Below are 19,427 nucleotides of genomic sequence, written 5' to 3'. Positions count from 1 at the left end.
AAAAGATTTCTATAGCTAAATCCACACTCAATTTTGGGAGTAGGATCAGCTTTTAAATCGATGGGACGGGGTAGGTACATTCTAATTTTAGTGTCAAAGAGGAAAGTTTCAAATAAGATTCTCAATTAGTAAACAGCTAAAAATTATGCTCATTTATAAATATCTGGGTTTTTTTTTTCTTTTCTGGTAAATAAATGATCTGCTTTCCAGAAGTGTTGCTCCTGCCAGCTTGGCAGCTGAGAGCTGTGAAGTGCAAGACATTGAAAATTTAAAATAATTACGCTTCCTTGGCTACAAAAGAGATTTTCCACCCATTAATAACAAGAAAATTAATGTTGGGCCAGCAGTAAAACAGATTAAACTGTGTCCCCCTTGGGATGCCTGACTGCACCTTTAACAGACCTGAAATTGCTCTGATTATTTTAATGTTCTATATTGAAACGTGACAGTGGCCTTGAGTTAATAGTTAAAGAGGCTGAAACTGGAACACCTCTGCACAAGTTTTTTCCTATTGATGAGAGAGTGTGGGCAGGAAAACACTCCTGGAGAGTAAATCAAGCTGTAATTATTTAATGACAGAATAATTCTTCAGTTTTTTTGTTCATTTTCTTCTGGTTTTCAACTTGAATTATTGCCTTGGAAGACAAATATGTTAAAATTAAAGCAGTTTGATGAGTTGCAGTTACAAATGTTGTGTCCCTATGTCCCATGTCACCAAAAGGAGGAATCCTTGATGATTGATGGCTTGATCAAGAATTGCATTTTGGGTTGGTTGTGAAGGAAGAGCTGTAGCCATGGAGTATTTTAGGAGTTATAAGAGTCATAGGGAGTTATTTATTCACAAAATAATATTTTATTTTGCTTCTCTTTCTTTTGACTTCTTGGGATTTTTTAAATATTTACATTAAATCTTTACGTGCTTGCATTTATTTTGCGGTGAATTTTGCTAAAATCAGAATTTCATTGTTTAGTTAAGGTTTTTTTGAGACCCAGTTTTGTAACTGCAGCACATGGTCCACTTGGGAGTACCCAGGGGTTGAGCAGCTCTGATGTTTGGCTGTATTTTCACTTGCCTGGGAGAGGGGTTGAGTGGGTATAAATAAAGCTGCTGTTCCTGGGTCGGGCCAGATGCCTCAGAAAACCATGGGCCATATAAACTTGGTCACATGAATGCAATTGCTCAGCCCAGGGAGCTCAGTGGAACAGGAATCCTGTCCCAGTGAGCCTGTGGAAGGTGGCAGTGCCAGGAGAAATCCGTATGGACTGAGCCAGGAGCTGCTCTAAGTCGCTGTGGTTCCCCTGAGCGCTCCGAGCCTGTCATTTGGGAACCTCCAAAGCTCGGTACCAACCTTGTGTGGGATCCACGTCAGATTTCCAAACTGAAGTGTGAGAGGCTCATACTTTTAATCACTTTTTGGACAGGCAGTGAGTTGGTGCAGTGGCTGGACTGGTCTCTCCGTGGCTGGGCATGGAAATCTGAGGGTTGCATTCCTAAATGCAGACTATCCATGGATGCACATTCCCTCCGTGCTGATGTGTGCCTGATTCCCAGCACTCGTGCCCTTGGTGTTTTGCAAAGAAAGCCAACGCAGCTTGAAGGTGTCGAGTCCTTCAGTGGGTGCTGGCAGAGTGGCACAGTTTGGGGAGGTGGAAAACCCTCTGAAAACTGAAGGGAAGCTCCTGGTGAAGCTCCAAGCCGTGTGGACCTCACTTCTATGCACGCAATCAACAGCTCTGCAATTAGGGAGGTGTTATAAATAGGATGTGGTGGGGCTGCCCAGCGCTCTCTAATTTGCCCCCGGCGCTGCCAGGAGCTGAGAACTCGGTGTCCCATCAGCAGCTCCAGTCCCACCCTCAGGCCAAGCCTCATCAGGCAGGGGGGAGGAAGCTCTCAGATAAACACGGCGCAGCCTCAGCTCCCAGTCGCTCCTGGCTTCCGCTTCCAGGCCCTATAATTAGAAGTCCTTCTTTTCCTTGTATTCCCAGTTGACGCAAATGCTTTTTGTGGCTTGGCACCTCATTTAGGGCGTGGGCTTAGTTTATGGCCAGGCCAGAGTCTGGTTTAGTCTTCTGATACTGCATAAATAGCTCTTAACCCACAGTCTACATCTGTACTAGTTTTTCCTTTTATGCATATATTCCTCGTGTTTTTATTTCTCTCCTGAAAGAAGCTGATTGTTTCCCCAAACAGAATGCAGGAAAAGTAGGAAGCTGTAAATTAAGGCAGGTAAAACAAAGCTTTGCTAATTTTTTTTCCCCATCTAGGATATCTGTTCCTTTGAAACTGGATTTTAATCATCTCTGTGGATTTAAAACAACCACACAGTAAAACAGTCATTAATTTAATCTGGCTGCACCCTCATACTGTGGATAAGCAAAATCAGAATTTTTGTAATGAGATATATACTAAATGAAGTCTGGTTTACACATAAATTTCCACTGGGTCCTGTGTATGCAAGACTTGCAGTGAATTTCAGCTGTTATCTGTTAAACAGGGATTAATGCCAGTTGGAAAAATAAGCAGGAAATCCTCAAGAATTATTCACTTTTCATCTCTGATTATTCACCCATAAAGTCCCTCATAAGAGAAGACATTCAGACTGAACTTAGCACGGCTTTAACCTGTATTTCCGTCTAAAGAACTTTTTGGGAAAACTCACGAGGCCTCTTAAGAAGCTTGAGTTGAAGTTTCCTGCACTTGAAAGTGAAAGTGAGGTAGGACCAGGATTCTGGTTTGTGTTTCTCCGCTGGGATTAGCAATTCCTGCTGGGATGCTGCAGGGAGATGGAGAGAGAAACAAAATGGCTGAGCAGTGATAATGGAAAACTGGGATTCTTCAGTGTGAAGTAATGAGAGCTGGAAAATCCCACCACAAACCCCAGCCCAGTGTTCTGAAACATGGGTGATTTATTGTTTGAATAACAGGGGTGAGGAAGAGATTTCAAAATGCTGTTTTATAAATACACGTTCTTTCCCATCTGTGGTGTTGTGCTTGGGACCTCCGTGTTGATACAAGTCCTGCCAGAATATATTTGTACTTCAAATGCAAATGTGGGTGTGAAAGGGCCTCCTTTAACTTACTGAAAAAGAGTCTCTAATACAAGTGAAGGGCCTGTTTTCCCTGGGCTTTCATCTAATAAATGCATTTATTCCAAATGGGACAGGCAGCAGGAATTTAGATTAGATACAAATTGCCAAATCAGATACCACTCATCTTTCTGTTTTTAATTCAAATCCTTTCCAGCCACAAATGTATTATCTTTCACCTCTGCACTCCTTCAAGTTAGCAAAAACAGAGAAAAGAAACCCCAAACCAAACCCAGAAAACCCAAAGGCAAAGCACACATGGAACCAAGAGCTGGGAGCATCATCTGGAGCTGCTCAGAGCTGCAGGTAGACAAGTGAATGTCACTTGGGATCCAGGGTGTCACTGAGGGAACAAACAGGGACCACCACGGGTTCTGGGGGCTCCTGTGCCACAGGTGTTGGTGTTTGTGCCCCAAGTGAGCTCTGCTCTGCCTGAAGAGGGTGGGGAAGAAGCCTGTGAGGAGCAGGGGGGATGATACCCTCCCTGCAGCACCCGCAGACACCTGCGGCTCTCGCCAGCGCTGGAAACCAGATCCCGCTGAGCTGAACACCCATGGACTGCATGGATAACACAGGATGGTGATCCCGGTGTTTTCACTGGCTCAGGATCATTGCACAGCATTTTGTCTCCAGTTCCAGACCGATTTTTGGCAGATTTAAGGGTTTTTTTTACCATCTTCCGTGCGCCGTGCCGTGCACTCGGATCCACACGAAGAACGCTCTGCTGGGATCTCTGGGTGCGCTCAGCCCTGGGTCTGCATTTATAAAAGACTTCTCAAACCTTGGGGGAGGAAATAATACCTGTTTGCAGAGCTTGTCTGCTCAGTATTCAGAGAAGTCTTATGGATCCATCTCCTCCAGCTTCTCCTTCTCCAAGGTCCTTTCCATTGGGAATAAGAGAGCACCAAAGCACCCAAAGCACCCTCCACGTCTATATAAAGTGTCTAATGCATGAGGAGAGACAAACATGGGAATAGAGAAGATAAATTCTTACTGGTTTGAATTAGATCTTTTGGAATATCCTCGCTCCAGTAACAGCAGCAGCCTAATTCCAGCACACAAACCCCTCTTTGCTTCCAGCTTTCTCTGCTGGAAATGCTATATATTATTGAGGACCGCACACTTCACTAGAAGGGAAGTGTAGTTTGTGATGTTGCAGAACAGAATTAATGCAAATTGTGTGCATAATCCCACACGAAAGGCTTGGCTGCCTTGCACCCGAGCAACTTGAGCTGTATTTCCTATCAACACAGTCACTACAAATCAAGGAAATTGCCAGTTAAGCCAACATTAACATCCAGACCAACCTCAGCTCACATGCCTTACCGCCCAAACATAATACCCCAGCGCTCTCCCGGATTTCTCAGCTCCATAACAAACTCCCTTTCATTTCTAACACTCGGGCCCGGAGGAACAGCCGGGAACAGTAAAAGTGTGTCTGCTGGAGGGAATCTTGCTGAGCTCAGATGTGAGATGGTGCGTTTGTGCGAGCTGCAGGAAATGCCTGGGTGCAGCGTGGGTGGCCGGGCCGGGCCTGGCCCTGCCAGCCTCAGTGGTCAAGCTGAGGGGAAGCTTGGAGGCAGTTTTGTCTCCGAGAGCAATTTGGATTTTGTACCTTGCTGCTGGTGGGCCTCAGCGCCTTGGAACTGCGTGTTTGCCTTCAGAGGATCCTCCTTTCAGAGGTTTTGGAGGAGCTGAGGTGTGCCCTGTTGGTGCCACACAGGCTCTGAGGGTGCCACGTTGCCCTGGCAGGGGTTTCAGGACATTGGACCCACAGGGCCAAGCCTTCGGCCTCTGTGGCCAAAGGAATTTTTCTTTCTTTGTCTAAAGGACCAGGAAGAAAAGACAGAAATTTTTCTGTCTGGGCCTAAAGGACCCAACCTCTTGGATTCCAGGATTGCCACAGAGGGAAAACACTCAGGGTACGAGTCCAGTGATGAAATGGTGGTCCCATAGAAAAGCTAATCACACTTAATTTTAACTCTGCTGCTTGGCACGCTTTTTACCGTTCAATACTAAAATTTTCCAAGTGTCATAAGGTAGGAAATCAGTGGTAATGTGTGAGAGGTTTCAAATGTGTGCTGTTGGTATCTGGGGCAGCAGAGGAAAAAGCAATTTCTGGTATCACCTGTAAATAAATGAAGGCAATGGAACACTCATTTATGGCAGAAATAAGATAACCATTTATCCTCTCAATAAGTGTCATGTAAAACATGGGGACTAAGTTCTCCTCCTGCAGGATAAAAGGTTTCAGTTGTGCTTTATGTGGAGAAATGTTGCAACAGACCTGAGTGGGAATTCCTGGTTTTTCTTTAATAGATGGGTACGCTGAAAATTATTTAGAACGTCACCATCAAACTGCTAAAATCACTTTGTACTTGATGTTAACTAAATGTCAGAGGGTTACTTTGGGTGATAACCTATTACATTTCATTAATAACAGAAAAATAAATCTGTAGTTTGTTACTGTAATCCTAAGTTCTGCCATGCTGCTGTATTTTCCTTATATGTACAAAAATACTTAATTTTTTGTATAAATGGGTATAAATTTATGGCAAATTGTCTTCAAATATCTTTGTAAATGTTTAAAACTGGGTTATGGATTGAGACATTTTGGAATGAAAAAGTAAATAGCAGCTGTAGGTTACTGCGGTTCTGCTGATCTAATTGAATCATTTCAGTACCTCCACCAGTGACCTGTTTTTAATGAACCTGGTACCTCATTTAGTGTTTCATTTGAAAGCTCTTAACTCTGCTTTTCACCAATAAATCAGACAGTTTCTTTCATTTAAAAGGAAGATGCTTCTTCAGGATTGTTTTGGTATGGGCTGTTTTGGCTGGATTTCCATAATCTCTTCTTCCAAAAATTGTTATTGTGGAGACATCAATCTTTTTTAGACTGGCTCTCGCCCAGGGAAGAGCATTTGGGGGTTTTGCTGTAACATTCATCACTTCAATGCTTCATATTGGTCACACAGTTCTCAAGTTGAGTTGGAATATTCAGATTTTTCAGATGTTTTTATAGATTTGTGTTGTAATACTATCTTAATATATTAATACTTAAGTAGTAGTACTGTGAATATGATTTCACTTGAAGTCCTGATTCATTTTTATGAGGCGAATCCCTTTCAATTCAGTAATTTTCTGTGTTTTCTTCTGTTTCCAAACCCCAAATGTAAGCCACACTCAGTGTTTTTTAGACAGACACATTAAGCCTTTTCTTTTGCAATGATTAATCTTTTGTGCTTTTGTGTTTCTTTTTCATCTTTTTTTACCCAGGGATGTTGCTGGTCACCACTGACACATTAGGCCACGATTTCCATGTTTTCCAAATCCTGACACATCCTTGGTCATCATCACAAAGTGCCGTCCATCACTTGTACACACTTCACAGGGGAGAGACTGAAGCCAAAGTAAGTTAAATTCTTTGCTGAAGAATAATCCCCAGACACCTTATACATTCTGTGTATGTTGGCACTTTAATGTTTGTTTCAGCACACAAAGAGCCTTTCTTGTGCTCCAGCCACAGAAGGGATAAGAGCAGAGCGTTTAACCTGGACAATAATAAATTCTTGCCCTTTGCAATGAGGTGCTGTCAGATTTATTCAGATCTGGCACTGCCTCCAAAGAGCCCCGATTATTGGCTGTGTTTGCACTTAACCTTTTCTCATGTAACATGTTCAACATTTGTCTCGTGCCCGTGAAGGAACTGTCAGCGTTTGCCTGACTCTGGTGGTAAAAGCCACAGACAGACAATTAAAGAGTTGAAAGGAAGAGTTAATCAAAAGGCTGTGATTAACTTTTCTTAGCACAGTGGGGAAACCTGCAGAGACTCCCCAGTTTAACTTCCCTGTTGAAAAATCCCCCTCCCAGAGATGGAGGGCTAAGTTAGGATATTATCCAAGAGTGGAGAAGTCTGGAATTGTATTTTAAGCAATGCTCAGTGAAGTGATTTGCTGGTGAGGTGGGGAAAAGGGATCTGCTCCCACTGGCAGGGCTGTGGCAGCAGTGAGTTCTGCTTGAGTCCTTCACAGCGAGCAGCAGCAGAGCCTCACCTCTGGAGCTCTGAGGAACTGCTGAGGAACCTGCTTTAAATACAGGAATAAAAATGTCACCACAGGGTAAGAAATGAGTATTGCACTTGCTGATGCAATTACACACGGGAAGCACAGACTTGTGACAGCCTGGCAGATGTAGAGCACTGTGACAGGGACAGCCTGGAGCTCTGTGATTATGACCCTGGCACTGGGAGCTCAGGTACCTGATTACAGTTCCTTCAAACCCTTTTTTTCCCCTGGGAGTTGAGCAGCTTCCCTCAAGTTTCTCACCATACCTTTGTAACAAGAGCTTTATTGAACGTAGCAGTGGTTGATCAAGTTTTGATCGGGGTGAATTTACATTTCTGGTCTTTTAAATACTCTAAAGCCTTCCTGCTACCATTCTGGAAAGGTGGAATTGCTGTTAGAGGCAATGGTTTACTATAAGAAGGAATAACCAGTCTGGAAAGTGAGAGAAAATCAGGACAAACTGTTCATTTGGGATAATATATATAGTACTAACAAATAATTTTTATAAATATTACAAAGAGCAGTGAGATCTGTGTGTATGCACATACTCTGCCATCTACTTGGGCATGTTCTATAATGTGTTTAATGTTTTAGAGTTATTTTTGTTCTCCCTTCATACAAAGTCTCAATATTGAAACCCAAAGCACAGGACTTCAGTCATGAGGAACAAAGATGTTCTTCTGGTTTTTACAGCTGATAAATTTGTTTTCAAGGCACACACTGGAAACCAAACAGAACACGTTTTAGAGAAGAAACCCTTATTGATACATGTTTTTTTGGGATATAGTATTAGCATCTCTGTGAAAGCATTGCATTAAAATTCTCAGAATCAACATAGTAAATTTTTTTTCCTAGCTTGCCACACAGTTTTCATTTGGGATGTGAACAGTATAGCTTTTGGAATGGCATAAAATGGAGAAAATTCTTACCAGTCTGAGGTGTGTTAGTGGATTTCACAACTCCCTGGATAATTAAACAATATTGCATTGGTACCTGTGATTCTCAACACACATAGTTTGAAATACTTATATAATATGAGGGATTGTTTTACGTTTTTCTTTTGGAATAACAGCACTTGTAGCTGTTCAATGAGAGGAGAGTTTGCTGGTGCTGCTCTTCTGTTGTGTGAATTTCGTGTATGAGGAGCATTAGACAAGAATTTTGGAGACTGTTCAATATAAAACTCTCAGTGCAGCCCACACTGGGAGCCTCTGTACCTCCTGTCTGATTAGAACAGTATTTATACCATTTGCTACCAGACCTTTTTCCTTTTTTCTTTTTCCCCCCCTGGTTTAAAACTAACTGTGAATCAAGGCCAATGGTCTTAAAGGTCACCTTCTGTACTGGAGCTATAAAAAGTCCTAATTTGTGTTGATGGACATGACTGATTATCAGTGTCAGAATTTGTTTAGCTAGTACCCATTATAAATTGTTTAAACATCATCATTATGGCTGTACTGTATGTGGGATTTTTATGCCCATGCTGAAATCAGCTCTGCTTTTGTACATGAGGTTTTGGCTGACAGAGCTTCACCCCGGTTTTCCCAAAATCTCCTTTTTGTGACTCACATGAAGATGGGGTGGGATGGAAGGCAGACCTCTGCCTCAGAAGGGAATTGTGCAGCCAGTGACCATGGCAGAATGTGAAGTGCTCAGATAGTTCACTGAGTCCCAAGGTCACAACGTTCAAAGTCACTGTTCTGCAAACACAGGCAGAAGTCCCTGTTTTGGTTGTACCAGATTAAAATCTTTTAGCCTTTGAGTGCCACTCGTGCTTTAGATTTTATATTTTTTTTCCTTAAGAGGACAAAGAGCAGCACTGAGTAATACCAGGAAGGTCCATTGCAAGGGCTGGTTGTATTTTACTGAGTCAGAGAGAGAACTGAACCTCTCAGAGGACCTGTGCTTGCACAGTTCAACTGGAAAGAGGAGAAATGTGCATGTGTATGTGCTGCACATTTTGGTTAAGGATACATTTTCTTGTCCTCCACCTCTTGCATTGTGAGGCAACACTTACTGCACTCATACTGTTACCCAGGAGCATTCTGGAAGGTCTTTAATGAAGGCATAGCATGTTCTGAACTGAAGAAGCTCATTTACTTGCAGATGAAAGTTAGCCTGTCACCTGATGATCCTTTCTCTTTGATCTGAAATTGTAAACAGCAAAAACAAAATCCCTGAAAACAGCATTATCTCAGCCTAGGACAAATAAACGTAACGATAGCATCAGCTGGCTGCTGGCCAGCTCCTCTGTAATCCTTTCCTCTGTCTGACTTTTGTTATTCCCAGTTCCAAACTGCAGCTAGAAGTGACTGCAGTTGGAGAAGGTAAACAGGGAATGATAAAAACATTCCAGCCTGGCACGTGTGATGTGACGCTTTTCCAGGGAACGCACGAATGCTTCAGTGATGTGATTCCACAGAGACTGTTCAAGCTTGTGTCACCCCCCGTGCCCAGGTAGTGAAACATTAGAACAACTTCCAAATATTGGATGTGAATCTCCATGGCCACGAGAAATTCCTTCCTGTGTGTGACATGCTCATAGTTGGTTATTGAAATAGACTCTGTAAGACTAGGAAGATTTTCTTATTTCTAGGAAAGAAGCTGGGCGTGGGTTTGAAATAATCAAGATTGGTTTGGGGAAGTTGATCGGCGGCGGATGAGAGCTGACAAGAAGAAGCTGCTGCAGTCAGAAGTAGCTTGGCTGCCCTGGGGAGATGCAGCCCCGAGCAGTGGTGTTTGCAGGCTCAGGCATTGACAGAGAGCTCAGCTCTGGTTAAAGGCCCCCCGTGAATCTCTCACTGTGCCCACATTCTGCCCTTGCTTTTACACAGAACTGAAATCAGTGTTGAGGACTTGGGGAGACACAGTTGGGTCTGTGTGGGTCTGATAAATCATATTGTGTAGACTGTGATTTTATTATTTTTTCATTTATGTTTGTTGCTACATCATTTCCTTAATTTTCTCGGCCAAAAAAATTCACATACAGACCAGTTTTCTAATTTATTTTGACCCTTACCTCCTCGGGACTGCTGCTCTTTCTCATTGCTTAATGATACTGGTTTTTTTTCTTTCTGCCATCTCCCTGCACAGCATAATTCAATACTTAAGTCCTGTGCTTCAAATCAGGGTGTTTTTTCTCTGTGACACAGCACAGTGATCATGAACAGGTCACGTTCCTGTTGCAGCACTGCTGGTCTTACTCTCCAAGTTTAATTAAATGCAGTAAAATGCACAAGAATATACAGATTGCACCTGGTGTAAGTCCACATGACTGACAGAGGGGTGGTAGGAAGGAAAAAAAGAGTGCTAGGAAGATCAAAATGTGGTTTATTTCTGATCATTATTATTGAAATCCAAGGTTCAGCATTGTGAGGTTGGTTTTCTGTTATGTGAATTACCTGGAAACAGTCCTGTGCCAGGTGCTCTGGGCTGACCCTGTCTGAGCAGGGAGGTTGAACCACACGAGCCTCTGTGGCCCCTTCCAGCCCAACCCATCCTGTGATTCTGTGATTCAGAAATTATTTTTTGAACTGTACAGTATTGAAAGCTGATCCTCAGCAGAGCTGTTGACATGTGCCATGTCCTTGGAGGACTCTGTATATTAAATTACCTGACTGTGTCACTCAGGGCAGGCTCTGAGTGGTAGCTACATTTTAATTCAGTTTTCTGGAGGATTTTACATCATAATGTTCAAAACACAGGGAAATAGAGAAGTGCAAGTTCTAAAGAAGCATAGAAGAGTAATTGGAGGGAAACAGGAGAAGACAGGAAGCACATTGACCTTCTGGAGGAAGTCCAGGGGAGGCCACCAAAATGTTTTAGAGGGCTGGAGCACCTCTCATATGAGGAAAGGCAAAGAGAATTGGGATTGTTCAGCCTGGAAAAGAGGAGGCTTTGGAGTGGTGTATTTTGTGGCCTTCCAGTACCTGAAGGGAGCCTGCAAGAAACATGGGGAGCCTAGGACTGAAAAGAATTTGAAAACATCTTACGGGTTCCCAAATTAAACAAAATCTCAGGTCTGTAATTCCCCTCACTGGTCCAGACAGAAGAGGATAGATAAAATTTTAAAATATAGACAAGAGTATTAAATGTGACATTGACCTTGAGCTATAGAATAAACTTTGCATCGTGAGAGATCTGGTGTTATTAACATATATCTGTAAACACTATGGGGTCTTGATTGATCTTTGGTATCTAAACATTACATCATAATTAACAACAAATCCAGAAATATATTATAAATACATGAAATAATAGTACATTAACCTAAAGAACAGCAATAAACTGCAACGCTTAGCATAAACTTGAAAACCACTAATGGGCCACTGTGCAGTTTGTTTATACTCTGAGCAGTCGAGAACTCGGCGTAATGTACAGGAACGTGGTGGGGAACAGCACGGCCCAGGACATAATTTATAGGGCTTTATTCACGGACACAGCTGATTTTTGAAGTTGTTTCTGAGACTGCCACGATGAGCATTAGCCTTTCAGCCTGGTCCATGCCTTCTTCCAGTTCTCCTGGAGAGTTACGGGCTCCTTCGCGTTGCACAGATGGATTTGTGCTGGTTTGGTGTGAGCGTGTTTAATTCATGCCCTTGGAATTGGAAATATTCTCTGAATCATCTCCTTGGACTGCCTGCGGTTCTGCTGCTCCTCCTGTATCTGTGAAAGACAAACGAGGCCGTGTTGAGAGCAGTGAGCAATAGGTGAATCACATGGAACAGCAGCTTCCAAAATACTCTTTGCTACTGCTGAGCAGGGTTTCATAGCTCTGTTCCTGTAAATCTTAATTCATTGCACACTCTTCTGTCAATGCTTTTTTTCCATGTTACTATTGAGCATTAGAACCCTTCTGCCTTTGTGGTTTCAGCCGTGTTTTGGGCAGCCGTGGCCACGATGCCCACTCTGACTCCGGCCAGTGTTTGTGAGCGCTTTTTTAAAGAGAGCATTTGGGATTATGGAGTTCCACACTTGCTTCCTGTAGATCAGGAATACTTTTTTTCTTTGTAATGTTTACACTGAGGGAAAAAAAAAACAACATCCTGTAGTGATTGTTTCCCAGTTTCTTGGCTGGGGTTGTCATTTGCCAGGGCTGTTGTGTGTAGTTTTTGAAAGAACATAACCCTCAGGGTGCCAACTGGAAACTGAGTACTAAAGTAGAAACACACAGTTTTGTTGCATGCTACAGTGAGATGGAATTTTTTCTCTGTTATCTCATAGTTCTGTTGTAACTGAGAGTGGCAGTTTCTACACAGTTCATATGTTTGGTTTTGAGCAGGAGAATTTGCCACTTTAGCAGCAAGTACTGAAATACTCTTGATGCCATCGTTTTCCCTGACTCCACAGCCTTTGGGGTTTTTTAGGAGCCCTTATTAATCCCTGTGGGGTCTCTAATCCCTTCTGAGCAATCTGTTAAGGTGAAACACTTTGTAAGCAGACTGGGAGCTCCGAGTGCAGCACTGTGGGTTGGTCAGAGCTGAATCCTGGACGTGCCAAAGCTGCCAGGTTTGGGGAGCTCGCTGAGCTGCATCGTTGGCGGCTGGTTTGGGGACGTCACCAGGACTGAAAGCAGCAGGTGTGCAGCGCTGCTTTAGCTTTATCTCGCTAATGTTGATGAAGCATTTTGTGTTGTGACAGTCTGTCAGTCAAATATCTTGTCACAAGTCACCAGACTTAAATCCTTTTTTTATCTCCAAGGCTTCAGGGCTCTGTTGGAAACTTGCACTTCGATGGATACTTTGCTGCTTTTGTCTGGAATAGCTGGAGTGCATTTCTGGAATATTTGTCAAGATTTTATCAGTGTTTACTCCAATTTGAGTACCTAGTGCATTGTAAAACTGGCTTCAGTGAAATCTTAAAGAATTTTATTTAGTTTATGCTGTTTAATAATATAATGAAAACTAATCCTTCATCTATATGTTTGTTTGCCGTGGTAAATCCCACTTGTGTCCATGGTTCCTTTTAGTCAGCTTTTACCTTTAAAAACATTTTTGTAAGAATTGTTTCAGGACTTTTTTTTTCTATGATAAATCATTTTAACTTCGACTACTTGTTTTCTTGAGTTGTCTGCCAGGACGGGCTTGGAAACAAACTTTAATCTCTCTTTTAAAGCATTCCTTCAGGAACAAGAATTTGCTTTCCGTCAAAGCGTTGTGTGAAGCACACTTGAAAGAGAATTAAATCCTTCTGGACTTCGTATCTGAGATCTATGCAAGGAGTAACCGTAGTGGAAAATATTTAACTGTATTTTTATATTTGTTTCAAAACTGAGCATTTTAAGCTAAAATAAGACTTGTACCAGTATTTGTCAAAATCAGGCCCAGTGGTGAGATCTCTCTCTTTTCTTCTCATCCCTCCCTCTTCCCGTTTTTGGGCAATCTCTAAAGATTAAACAAGCAAATACAAAACATGTAATTGAAACAATTTCCCAGCTCTTTTTAGAACAAAATTCTGTGTGAAAACTACATCAAGATCTTGTGGCTTCCTGCAGCACTTTGCAGCATGGTTTGTTTTCATAATCTCTGAATATTTTGAAAAGTACACAAAATTTGGAACTGTGAATTACAGTGTATATACTGAATACTAAGTTCATTGATAAGTGCACCAAAATTCAAATTATTGCCTAAATGTGAGGGGTTTTTTTTCCCATTTCCAGTTCAGATTTGTGTTGGAGACATGACCCCTGTGTTGGAGGTGTGCACGTTGGTGGCTTCATTCCCCTGTCACCCCTTTTTTCCAGGTACAGGATATCTCCTTCAGCCACGACTGCCGCTGGGTGGTGGTCAGCACACTCCGAGGCACTTCCCACGTTTTCCCCATCAATCCCTACGGAGGCCAGCCCTGTGTCAGGACTCACATGTCCCCACGGGTGGTCAATCGCATGAGCCGCTTCCAGAAGAGCGCGGGGCTGGAGGAGATCGAGCAGGAGCTGACGTCGAAGCAGGGCGGACGCTGTAGCCCCGTGCCCGGCCTGTCCAGCAGCCCCTCTGGCTCACCTCTCCATGGTAAATCCACTTTCTTCCTTTCTTCCTGTCATGAGGATAATACAAATTCCATAAAATGCTATGTAGATGTTGTGCAAAAATACGTGATGTAAGCAGATACTGCAGGAATGAGCCAAGGTGGAGACAGTTGTAGTTTTGCAGCTTGCTCTAAGTAATTGATGCTATCACAGGTGTGTTAATAATTTCTACTCAAAACTGAAAGGTTGGGGGTCTTTAGGTTCCAAGTCTTGTTTTCCATGTAGCACACAGTCAGTAAACTTGTCTGTATTCATTTTATTGCTTAAAATTCTGATTGCTCACTGGCCTTGATGATCACAAAGCACATCTGGATATCTGCAGTAAATACTGCTCAAGGAGAAATGTGGGAACAAGGCAGTGGGAAGCTGGTGGCACAGGTTTGTGTCTACTTTTTGTGTGTGTGTGTGTGGAGGGGAACAATATGACAAATAATGTGTAAAGGTGAAGAAATCTGTAAGTCCTGATCTGTCTGTCCTGTTCCTGTGGTGGATGTGCCTTGGAGAAACTCGAAGGATGTGAAGGGGAGCTCAAAAAATACTCAAAAATTTTCAATGTCACAGCTTTTCCAGTTTATCTTTCCTTTCAGCTTTCCTCTTTCATGAGATCTGTGCTAGAAGCTGTTTTGTTTGCAGTCAGGATTTGCTGCATCCTTATGCCTCCTTTCTGTTGAGAGTAAGTCACAAATTCCATGGAAGTGAAAGTTTGAATAGCAGTTTGTTTGAGGCAGCCACCCTTTTCCAGTCTGAGAGTATTAAAAATGGCCAGGAACAGTCCCTCTTCCCTAATTATGAGTAGGATTAGGAGCTCTTGTGAAAGCCCAACTATGTGCTGGGCTTTCTGCTATAGAGAGAACCTTTGTGGGATTTCTGAATCAAAGGAACTGTTTTATGACTTGGTGATTATTAAGGGAACCAGACTTGTCTCAGAACAGCCCTCTCTATTTTTGCCTTTCTTTGGACTTCTCTGAACAAAGGTTTGTGCGTGGCTGTTCTGGAGCCATCCTCTTCTGCCTGGAGCCACTGGAAGGCACCCAAAACATGCTCTGAACTTTCTTCCTCTTTGGACACAGTTGTGTATCTACCATTTCACTTCCTCTCATCTCTGTACAGCAGCTCAGCCCGAAACAGGCTGGGGAGTGCTCCAAAGGTTTGCTATGGCACATCCAACTACTTGTAACTGTGAACATCATGGAGAGGAGAGGAAGGAACTGTCAATTTGTGTGGCTATCACCCAGCCAATTCTATTTTCTGTCAAGGGAAATTGCAGTAAGTTGTTGCCTTTACAATACTCTGAGGTGCATTTGAAGTTTTGAATAGATTTGACACTTTTTAAAACGAAGAATCAGCAGTTTCAGGATGCTCAGTGGTGGAGGTAGGAGACAGGCATGCTTGGACAAGTCACTGAGAGAGAGGCAGCAGCTTTTAGGGGAGTGTCTCAAGAGTTCTGGGCTTCAGTTTGCAGATGTCTCTCTTGAAAGATAATAAATCAGATTTCTTTCAAGATCTCTGTGCAGTCATCACTGCTTGAAAATCAGCTCTGTTTAAACAAACAGCTCCACTGGAAGTCTGCACATGGGTGCTGAGACTTAAGGCAGGAAGGTGACTTTGATTCCTGGAGGACTTCACACAGATTGTGCTCATCACTTCCGCAGTGCAGAAGTTGGACACGTGCTATGATTGTGTGTTGGTGACTCGCAAAACTTCGTATGAACATTTTCCATGAGAAATTTGTGGGGATTTATAGAGAAGTTAGCACAGATGCCTCAAAAAAAAAATTAGGGGAAAAAAAAAAAAAGTTGTGTTTGAAAGAGTCCATTTGGTAAAATACTGTAATATGTTCAGTAATTTTATTGCTGCTTTTTCATTTCATTTCTTTCAGTTCCCCTGGCTGAAGGCAGGCAGGATATTGAACCCTATTCTAAGCTTTTTATAAAAAGCCATTTATCATCAACTTGTAAAAGACCCCTGAAGTTCAGAGCAACTTTCAGCAGAGGGATTGTGTGTGTGTGTGTGTGTGGCAACAGGATTAGTCAGAGACCGATGATTATTTTAATTTGTGAGCTAAGATGTGTTTACTCAGATTGCAACAGCTCCTTACCATATTATAATGTTAAATTATTGTTGTTTGGAGGAGTCGAGGCAGTCTGGTGACAGAAGTGTAAACGAGTACTCGAAACAGAAAATTAGCAGCTCTGGGTTTAATTCTTTGCTTTACTTCTAACTCGCTCTGCAACCCGTGGTGAATTTTATTCAGCTGATTTTGTCTGTCAGCTCTCTGCTGTGTGACAACAGTAATAATCTCTGTGTTCCCCGCGTGTGGAATGACTTTAATTTTGCAGCCTTCTTCAAGAAGAATAACTGTTATGTTCCTTAATCACCCCTCTAAGTGCAGATGATTATAATGGAAGTAAAGCCAGAGACCGTGTCCTGGAGAGCACCATTGCTCTGGGACAAGGTGTTGATTAAGTGACTGATTCAGAGGAGATTGTGGCAAACTGGAGGATTTTTCTGTGTGGAGTCATGTCATCACCATTTTCCTCTTACATATTTTCCAACTTTCAGTAAACCCTACATTAAAAAACTGCTTTTAATCTTTCTGCTGATATCTGTCTTATCTTCCCTTTTGCTTAGCAATTGTAACTTATTGATGGTAACTTATGATTAGCTTTTGTTCTTGTAAATATTGTCAGAGCTCGGGCTCTGTCGTATTTTTCTCACTTGTTTTTTTCCTCCTAGTTTCAAAATGAAACTGTTTGCTGTGTATATAGTAGCAAGGCAATCTATTTACATTGTGTTGGAGCACCCTAGGATTGTTTACCCACACAAAGTCAGCCTTTACTGGGGGTAGGGATGATTTCATTTCCAAATGAATCATTATTTGCCTTTGTTCTTTCCAGCAGAATGAAGTAAACTGTTAAATAGAGGATGATAAAGAGATATTCCCTTTGCACCTTTTATAGCCGACAGAGATTTTGTTTGGGCTGTTCTGTCTGTTAATGCAGCGAGGTTGTATTTTTGTCATTCCCTTGGATTGCCAGAGTGTGTTGTCAGGAATATCTGAGTTATGTAGGGATCCTTTTATGGGCTTTTACTATTATAAGACTATTACAACATCGGTTGGTTGTTGGGGTGAACATTAGGGTAAAGTATGGCCTTATGTGACCATTTCACTTGTATAAAATTGGGTTTATGGCCCTTACCTGTCTCACAGGTACACTGTGAGGATTGAGGGATGAGTCGTTAAAGCAGAGCAATGTCCTTGGTGTTGCAACCATCTCCGTGTTCTCTTCAGGACACATATGAATAGCAAGGAGCATTTAGCTGTAAAAATGCAATCCTTTACTTGGACGGTTGAAAACTACACATAACTGCAATTATTTTAATCCTGCAAATTAAAATTTACACAATGTTATTAATTCTTGCACCACCACCAGTAAAATAAAGTCCGTGTAGCTCTGCTCGCTCGGTTTTCTCTGCTGTTGGCTGCACGAATTTCCAGCACCAGAACAAATAATAATCAAATAAGTTAACATTGGATCTACAGCTACACATCCACACCTACTAAAAATATTCCATAATAATATGATACTCTCTGAATTTGCCTTGAATTTCATTGGGGATTGAAGTATTTATTTATTTGCCAAAAAAACTGTTCATAGTACGCCGTGGTTCTGTTTCAGATTTAATGCCGATGCTGAGAGGGAGTATATAAATTTAGAATTATTAAAAAACCATGTTGTTCTCGATACAGTGCATTCAGGCTTGTATTTTTCTCTTTATAAATATTTTAGTATGGCACGTTTTTCATTGCAAAATCTTTTCAAAGTTTAAAAATCAAAAGGTTTTCTCTCGCTTTTCCTTCATTTGTCACAATCACAACATGATTTAAATCCAAGCGTAAAACTAGAAGTTTGATAAACATGCAGCCTGAGATGCTTTACATATTTTCACGTTACTTTTCACTATTTCCCAGAGTGAAACTCCTTTTACTAGAAGAATTCTTATGGGAAAGCAGAGTTGAAAGGACTGACATCATCAGCCCTTCCTGAAAAACAGATTGGTTTCCTTTAAGTAACACTCACTTAAGAAACCACCTATTTAGAGAGAGGCAGACAAAAATAGTTTCAAAGAAAATTAACTGTCTAATAACTTAAAGCACTGGAGGGCAGTTCCTTCACGAAACGCTGGGAACACGAACTGACAACGGTTCTTGGAAAACTCTCTATTAAGTTTAATTTTTCTCTTTGTAGCGTCTCACGATAGAAACACTTTGCGCAGAAACAGCAGAGCAAGCTGCAGCATCGGCCCGCATTGTTTTATCGTGCTTTTAACATTCCTATTTGTGTCACTGCCGCGTTTCTTCACAGCGTCACACTCGGCTCTTTTTTTTTTTTAAATTTGAGCGTCATTTCAAATAATTTCAAAGAATTCCTTTCGCAGCTCCGTTTCTTAGCGCAGATTTCGCCCCGGACGCGCCGCCCGCGCCGGCTCTCCCTCAGCGCTCCCGCCTCACCCGCCGCGGCCTGCAGGGGGCGCCCTCTCCCCGGCCATGGCGCCTCAGGCGGGGCCGGCCCTGAGGGGGGACCTGGCGTGGAGCCGCCGGCACACGGACAAATGGTGGCGATGAGGATAAACCCCTCTCTTTTTCGCTAATACAAACACTGAGCTGCTCGTATAGGCATCGTAAATATTTATTTATTTTCAATTACAAACCCTTCACGTTCTCTGTGCCGCCTGAAGCATCGAGCGATTCTCTTCACACCTTCACCTTTACTCTTCACGGTTTTAAGGCTCTTGAGAAAAAAAAAAAACAAAAAACCCAAAATTAATTTACCTGGTGGGAATTTTCTGCTAGTGACTTTTAGAGACCATTCTGTGAGTCTGTGATGATTCTTTCTTTCTTAAGCAGTCTCGGTGGTGGCGATGGAAGGTCCCACATGCAGAGCTGGGAGAAGAGGTGGGAAGAGCTGGAATCACCAGTTTGGGAAGCGGCCAGCAGCTTGCTGGGTTTGAGGAAGCTGTGTTTGCTGTGCTTTAGCTGCCTTTTTTCCTCCACTCCTTTTTTCTTTTTTTTTTTTTTTTTTTGTAATGGGTAGAGAATCAGTGGAGTGAAAGAAGTGGGTGGTGTATTTTGGATAGTTTTTGAAGTGGAAGGAAAAGATCCATTCCCTTCAGATAAGTAGGGAAGTAGACTGATAAATTCTGTCACAAGGGAAGTTCGTGTCTGTACATCAAGTGTTTCTGAAGCA

The 19,427-nt window shown here is 42.3% G+C and overlaps 1 protein-coding gene across 12 annotated transcripts in view; it reads left to right on the top strand.

The window, feature by feature from the left end:
• Positions 1-19,427, top strand: part of BCAS3 (BCAS3 microtubule associated cell migration factor) — a 299,398-nt gene that overhangs the window by 65,927 nt on the left and 214,044 nt on the right. For all 12 annotated transcript variants that reach the window (XR_008434298.1, XM_053960985.1, XM_053960983.1 and 9 more), the window contains 2 exons: positions 6,367-6,500; positions 13,897-14,161. Coding sequence is in view for 11 of the 12 variants with exons in the window: in XM_053960985.1 (XP_053816960.1) it covers positions 6,367-6,500; positions 13,897-14,161 (399 nt within the window). In the remaining variant the exon portion in view is untranslated. The remainder of the gene's footprint in view (positions 1-6,366; positions 6,501-13,896; positions 14,162-19,427) is intronic.

Source organism: Vidua chalybeata, chromosome 20 (assembly GCF_026979565.1).
Source record: "Vidua chalybeata isolate OUT-0048 chromosome 20, bVidCha1 merged haplotype, whole genome shotgun sequence".
Classification (NCBI taxonomy): domain Eukaryota; kingdom Metazoa; phylum Chordata; class Aves; order Passeriformes; family Viduidae; genus Vidua; species Vidua chalybeata.
The sequence above is the reverse complement of the archived record's forward strand: the minus strand, read 5'-3'. Positions and strand labels throughout refer to the sequence as shown.